The sequence below is a fragment of the Littorina saxatilis genome, linkage group LG3, assembly GCF_037325665.1.
Source record: "Littorina saxatilis isolate snail1 linkage group LG3, US_GU_Lsax_2.0, whole genome shotgun sequence".
Classification (NCBI taxonomy): domain Eukaryota; kingdom Metazoa; phylum Mollusca; class Gastropoda; order Littorinimorpha; family Littorinidae; genus Littorina; species Littorina saxatilis.
In genome coordinates, this window is record NC_090247.1 from 18,909,297 (window position 1) to 18,916,130 (window position 6,834).

Here is a 6,834-nt window from a genome sequence, read left to right on the forward strand (position 1 = left end):
CATGCTCATGTTTCATTCATAACGTTGTAACAAAGGGCTATACGATTCCTATTCTCTTATTTCTCTCTGTAGAAATCATTGAACTGACATAAAAACAAAACTATGACAAACTGCTTTTAATTACTTTCTCTCATGTGTAGACTAGAAGTAGGTTTCCTGTCAAAATGGGTAGAAGGTAGGGATAGTAGAAGCACCACAGTTCAACATCTAGCGTGTTAAGGGGTTTTCATGATTTTACTTTGGTTCAAGGGGTACCTTATTATGGATGTACAAAGGTTTAGAAACTATTATTACCTGCACTGATTAAATTGTGTGTGGTACAAAGGTTTTTTCTCTTCTTCAATGTACCATTAGATTACTTTTTGTGTGTGTGTTATATAATGTATTGTTTATCTACCATTAGATTACCTGTTTTTTGTGTGTTATATGATGTATTGTTTATCTACCATTAGATTACTTGTTTTTTGTGTGTTATATAATGTATTGTTTATCTACCATTAGATTACCTGTTTTTTGTGCGTTATATAATGTATTGTTTAGCTACCATTAGATTACCTGTTTTTTGTGTGTTATATAATGCATTGTTTATCTACCATTAGATTACCAGCCTGTTTTTTGTGTGTTATATAATGTATTGTTTATCTACCATTTGATTACCTGTTTTGTGTGTGTTATGTAATGTATTGCTTATCTACCATTAGATTACCTGTTTTGTGTGTGTTATATAATGTATTGTTTATCTACCATTAAAGGACTTAACCACTGCGACACCTGCCACGAATCAACAGCCAGACTGTTTCGTTATAGAACACTGGGAACACTTTTACTAAATGAATACTCCTTCCCTCCTCCTACCCCCCCCCCCCCCCCCCAACCGCTGCATTTGGCTGCGATCATATCACAATCGTTATTTAACTCTTTGCTTTTTACATTTAGTCAAGTTTTGACTAAATGTTTTAACATAGAGGGGGAATCGAGACGAGGGTCGTGGTGTATGTGTGTGTGTGTGTGTCTGTGCGCGTGTGTGTGTAGAGCGATACAGAGTAAACTACTGGACCGATCCTTATGAAACTTTACAGGAGAGTTTCTGGGTATGATATCCCCAGACTTTTTTTCATTTTTTCGATAAATGTCTTTTATGACGTCATATCCGGCTTTTTGTAAAAGTTGAGGCGGCACTGTCACACCTTCATTTTTCAATCAAATTGATTGAAATTTTGGCCAAGCAATCTTCGACAAAGGCTAAACTTCGGTATTGCATTTCAGCATGGAGGCTTAAAAATTAATTGATGACTTTGGTCATTAAAAATCTGAAAATTGTAATTAAAATTATTTTTTTATAAAACGATCCAAATTTACTTTTATTTTATTCTTCATCATGTTCTGATTCAAAAAACATATAAATATGTTATATTCGGATTAAAAACAAGCTCTGAAAATTAAAAATATAAAAATTATGATTAAAATTAAATTTCCGAAATCGTTTTAAAAACTATTTCATCTTTTTCCTTGTCGGTTCCTGATTCCAAAAACATATAGATATGATATGTTTGGATTAAAAACACGCTCAGAAAGTTAAAACGAAGAGAGGTACAGTAAAGCGTGCTATGAAGCACAGCGCAACCGCTACCGCGCCAAACAGGCTCGTCACTTTCACTGCCTTTTGCACTAGCGGCGGACTACGTTCAGTTTCATTCTGTGAGTTCCACAGCTTGACTAAATGTAGTAATTTCGCCTTACGCGACTTGTTTTTTTTTCTCCATAATAACAATTGTGACAAAACAGGTTCCACTTCCAACGATGCATCCAGACCTTCATCTACGTCTCTGCTATTTCTCTGTCACCTTGACGACAGATGCATTATTCAAATCCATTGCAGCAGAAAAAAGGAGTGGTGGCCTGTATATATTATTCCATCAAGCTCTGCAGGGGGTACCAGTTGCAGTTCACGTTGTGCCATAAAGTATCCCAGCTTCATAGTTTGGAAAGCTTTGAAAGTAACTGCCAGTTTGTCCGTATAAGTTAAACGTGTAGTTTTTTGCTTGCTTTACATAGCTGTTGGCTTTCACTCGCGACAAAGATGGCGACACTTCTGATCATTCTTGCCGCCGTCCTGATCTCAAATGGCGCAGCTACAGCCACCGTGAAGAGCAACAGATACCGCACCATGGGGCTCAATGGCAAGGCTTTCAAGAACAATATCCTGTTCGAATCACGTGCAAGAAGCACTCGGGACTGCGCTGTAATCTGCAACCAGCAAGAGTGCTGTGATACCTTCACCATTGACGGGGATGTCTGCAGAGGTCACGGTATCCTGGGGATGTTCACGTCATCTTTTGGAGAAGCTCCTGGTGCTAAGTCCTATTCTAAGAACTTGGCAGGTAAGTCGAGGGACATGTACTCAATCGTAATTTAATCAGGCGCGCGTGTGCCATTAGGTCTGAATGAGTTTTGTTTGCATTGTGATTGTGATTGTGATTGTGTGTGTGTGTGTGTGTGTGTGTGTGTGTGTGTGTGTGTGTGTGTGTGTGTGTGTGATTGTGATCGTGTGTGTGTGTGTGTATGTCTGTGTATGTGTGTGTGTGTCTGTGTGTGTGTCTGTGTGTGTGTGTGTGTGTGTGTGTGTGTGTGTGTGTGTGTGTGTGTTTTCTCAGTTCGCAGTCATGAAAAAAAACACCTGAAGCTCGCATTTGTCATGATCCGCTAAGTTTGACCATTATTTTTAATATTCACTGAGCCTCGGCATGTAACCTATTCATACATTTCGTTATACAGTGTTATACCCAGCAGTCATCAAACCAAGAGACTGTGTGGAGGCCCAACCTTACATGAACGAGAGTGGCGTGATCACTATCTACCCGGAAGGTGACAACATCGGACTACAGGTCTACTGTGACCATGATACTACTTGTGGGGGCTGGCTGGTAGGTCAACATCACACACACACACACACACACACACACACACACACACACACACACACACACACACACACACACACACACACACACACACACACAGAAAATCACAACGAGTTTTTTCAAGTACCTGCACGTTTTATTGCAGGTGTTTCAGCGAAGACAAGATGGGTCAGTCGACTTCTACCGAGACTGGAACCAGTACCAGCAAGGTTTTGGGTCTATGAACGGAGAGTTTTGGTGGGGTAAGTCTTCTGAGTCGAATGACCTGAGGAGATCTTATTTATGTTATTTATGTTTCGTTTTTGAACAGCAAATGTGGCAGGGTGGCCCAGGGAAACGTGTGTTCTTTGAAATAAACGTCTGCCTATGCATGCCACTTCCACAAAGTGACAATTCTGTAGATCAAATGGTTTGACATTGTATGCAATTTAATATAAAGTTGCCAAATTCAGGGATCGACTCAACACTACAAGGTTTGAAATTGATCGGTAGCCAAACTAACCCGATTTAAGCTCTCCACATTGTTACTGTTGGGATAATTCGAATGACATAGTATACCGCAATCAACATTAGACAATCAGTGACTGTGGTGCAGCAATAACAGGCAGGCTCAGGGCATTTCCCATGGATGAATGCGTTTATGTCCTTGATGAATTTTGCGCGACATTGCGCAAGTGTAACTTTACAACGAAGGGGTAACATTTTCCAGTCATTTGAGTTTGGCAAATATCTTCATAGTTGTTGCGCATGCACTTCAGTTCATTGACGACTATTCTACACAGTTTCGAGTCTGTAGGTAAAATGGTACGATGTTTACCTTGTTCTCGCAAATGTGTTCCAAATTACACCTCCGAAATTGTCAATGGCATGAACATCTTCCTGCTTGGGGGTTGCCTTGAACCTAGCTGTAACTGCTTTTTTTCAGATCACCGATGATCTAAGGTGTGAAGGGAGTTTTGTGTATACTCAGACATTCAAATAATCCGAAAAGTTGGAGGGGGATGTTAAAATTCTGTTGAGTCGTTGGCCGAATTGGTGGCCTTTTTTTGAAATTGCACAAACATTAGACCATTTGATCTATAGAATTGTCACTTCGTAAAAAAAAAGTCATATCTAGACAGTTATTTATGTCCCCCTAATATCAAGTTATTCGGGCAACAGATGTAGATGCTATTTGTATATTTTAGGGTTGCATTTGTTTTTGTCACCCTGTATCATTCTAATGTATCATTGATTTACTGACTGAATGGAATCACTGATAGATAAGTACAATGCATTACCAGGCAATGTTTGCATCCGCACATTGTTTGTGTTGATACTTTCCAAGTCTTGACGCCTCACAAATAATGATAATCAGACAGACGTGTGAACTGTGTGTGTTGATACTTTCTAGATCTTGACGCCCTGCACATGTTGACGACCCGACAGAGGTATGAATTGTGTGTGTTGATACTTTCCATGTCTTGACGCCCTGCACATGTTGACGACCCGACAGAGGTATGAATTGTGTGTGTTAATACTTTCCATGTCTTGACGCCCTGCACGTGTTGACGTCAAGACAGACGTGTGAACTGTGTGTGTTGATATTTTCCATGTCTTGACGCCCTGCACGTGTTGACGTCAAGACGGCGTGTGAACTGTGTGTGTTGATACTTTCCAGGTCTTGACGCCCTGCACGTGTTGACGTCAAGACAGACGTATGAACTGTGTGTGTTGATACTTTCCAGGTCTTGACGCCCTGCACATGTTGACGCCAAGACAGACGTATGAACTGTGTGTGCTGATACTTTCCAGGTCTTGACGCCCTGCACGTGTTGACGTCAAGACAGACGTATGAACTGTGTGTGTTGATACTTTCCAGGTCTTGACGCCCTGCACGTGTTGACGTCAAGACAGACGTATGAACTGTGTGTGTTGATACTTTTCAGGTCTTGACGCCCTGCACATGTTGACGCCAAGACAGACGTATGAACTGTGTGTGTTGATACTTTCCAGGTCTTGACGCCCTGCACATGTTGACGTCAAGACAGACACGTATGAACTGTGTGTGTTGATACTTTCCAGGTCTTGACGCCCTGCACGTGTTGACGTCAAGACAGACGTATGAACTTTGTGCGTTGATACTTTCCAGGTCTTGACGTCTTGCACATGTTGACGTCCAGACAGGAGCAGGAACTTCGCGTGGACTTGATGAAGTGGGATGGGACAAAAGGTTACGCCACATACAGCAACTTCTCCATCAGCGACAGCAGCAACAACTACCGTCTAAACCTTGGCAGCTTCACTGGGGGAAACGCTGGTAGGTGAATGATGATGCTTGTATTACAAAAATCCAAACCGTAAAAAGGAGTTTTGTGACTTCTCCCTTTAATTTCCAATTTGAAGTCAGTTGAGATCAAGAAATCAAACACGTCAATGTTGAATTGCTTTCCCTCAGTCAATCGGTTTGTTGCTCTGCTGCCTATGTTTCTGCCTACCACAAGACAATTATTCTTGGTCTCCACAAATACAGACATAATATGGCACTTGGATTTCCCTGCGATGATTCAGGGCTACTAAACACACACACACACACACACACACACACACACACACACACACACACACACATACACATACACACACACACACACACACACTCACACACAAACATCCACCTACACAAACACACACACATTCTCACACACACTCTCACTCACACACACACTCTCTCTCTCTCTCACACACTCTCTCTCTCTCTCTCTCACACACACACACACACACACACACAAACACACGCACACAGCCAGCCACACACACACACACTAACACAAACACACACACACACGCACACACACACTCTGACGCACAAACACACACACACACACCACATAAACACACACTCATACATACACACATACACACACACTCACACACACCACCAAACACCTCCCCCCCCACACACACACACAAAAACACACACTGACGAGACTACACATGTCGTTCCCCAGGTGACAGTATACTCCACACTCATGGTGGTATGCAGTTCACCACGCGGGACAGGGACAACGACAGGCAGAGCGGGTACAACTGTGCAGAGTTTTACCACGGCGCCTGGTGGTACAGATCTTGCTTCACCTCCAAATTGAACGGCCTGTACATGACCGGAAGCAGTGATCCACAGACACAAGGAATACAGTGGGAAAGGTTTGCTAGAACTTCCTCCCTTAAATTCGCTGAGATGAAGATCCGAGCAGCATGAACAAGGGGAGCATGTCTGCCGTTGATCAGAAGACTAGAACGGTTTAGATGATGGCACGTTTTATTATTGACAAAACGATACAGTCACACACCCCCGTCTCGGTCTTTGGATGTGGTTAGTCGAGACTATCTTAATAATATAGTTTGGGCGATGACTCTGCTACTTTAATGCCGACAGCTTGAGTAAATGTTTTTATATCGCTTCACGCGACTTGTTTATTATTCTTGATTCGCAACGTTAGCAGTACCTCTGTTTGGGAAGTCTAAGTAACATTGGCATACACCTGTTGAGCTAATCGTTAAATAAATGGTATCTACACTTTGTAACGCAAGTTATAACTCACAAACAACTAAATTCTTTCTTGTTTTGTTTTAAAGGTAGAGGTAGTTTGAGATTATCGGAAGAACGTGATTGATATATGATACTTCAAAGTGACTTAATGTTTATCAAATACGTACTTGTATAGTTTGACCGATTACTGCGACCAGTTTTTATATTTAGTCAAGTTTTGACTAAATATTTTAACATCGAGGGGGAATCGAAACGAGGGTCGTGGTGTATGTGCGTGTGTGTGTGTGTGTGTGTGTGTGTGTGTGTGTGTGTGTGTCTGTGTGTGTGTGTGTGTGTGTGTGTAGAGCGATTCAGACTAAACTACTGGACCGATCTTTATGA

General features: G+C 41.7%; 1 protein-coding gene across 1 annotated transcript; it reads left to right on the forward strand.

Annotated features, from left to right (window-relative positions):
• The first annotated feature begins 2,060 nt into the window (after positions 1–2,060).
• On the forward strand, positions 2,061–6,162 carry LOC138960860 (microfibril-associated glycoprotein 4-like). Its single transcript, XM_070332500.1, has 5 exons — positions 2,061–2,381; positions 2,791–2,924; positions 3,067–3,163; positions 5,053–5,220; positions 5,912–6,162. Exons 1-5 carry the CDS (start codon positions 2,081–2,083, stop codon positions 6,160–6,162), a joined length of 951 nt encoding a protein of 316 aa, XP_070188601.1. The 5' UTR covers positions 2,061–2,080.
• The last annotated feature ends 672 nt before the right edge of the window (positions 6,163–6,834 follow it).

What these genes read in the sequence shown, in the direction of transcription:
- LOC138960860 (XM_070332500.1), top strand. Translation starts at nt 2,081, where the DNA reads ATGGCGACACTTCTGATCATTCTTGCCGCCGTCCTGATCTCAAATGGC. An exon ending in GAACGGAGAGTTTTGGTGGG is followed by an intron (nt 3,164 to 5,052) that starts GTAAGTCTTCTG and finishes GATACTTTCCAG; the next exon opens with GTCTTGACGTCTTGCACATG. An exon ending in CTTCACTGGGGGAAACGCTG is followed by an intron (nt 5,221 to 5,911) that starts GTAGGTGAATGA and finishes GTCGTTCCCCAG; the next exon opens with GTGACAGTATACTCCACACT.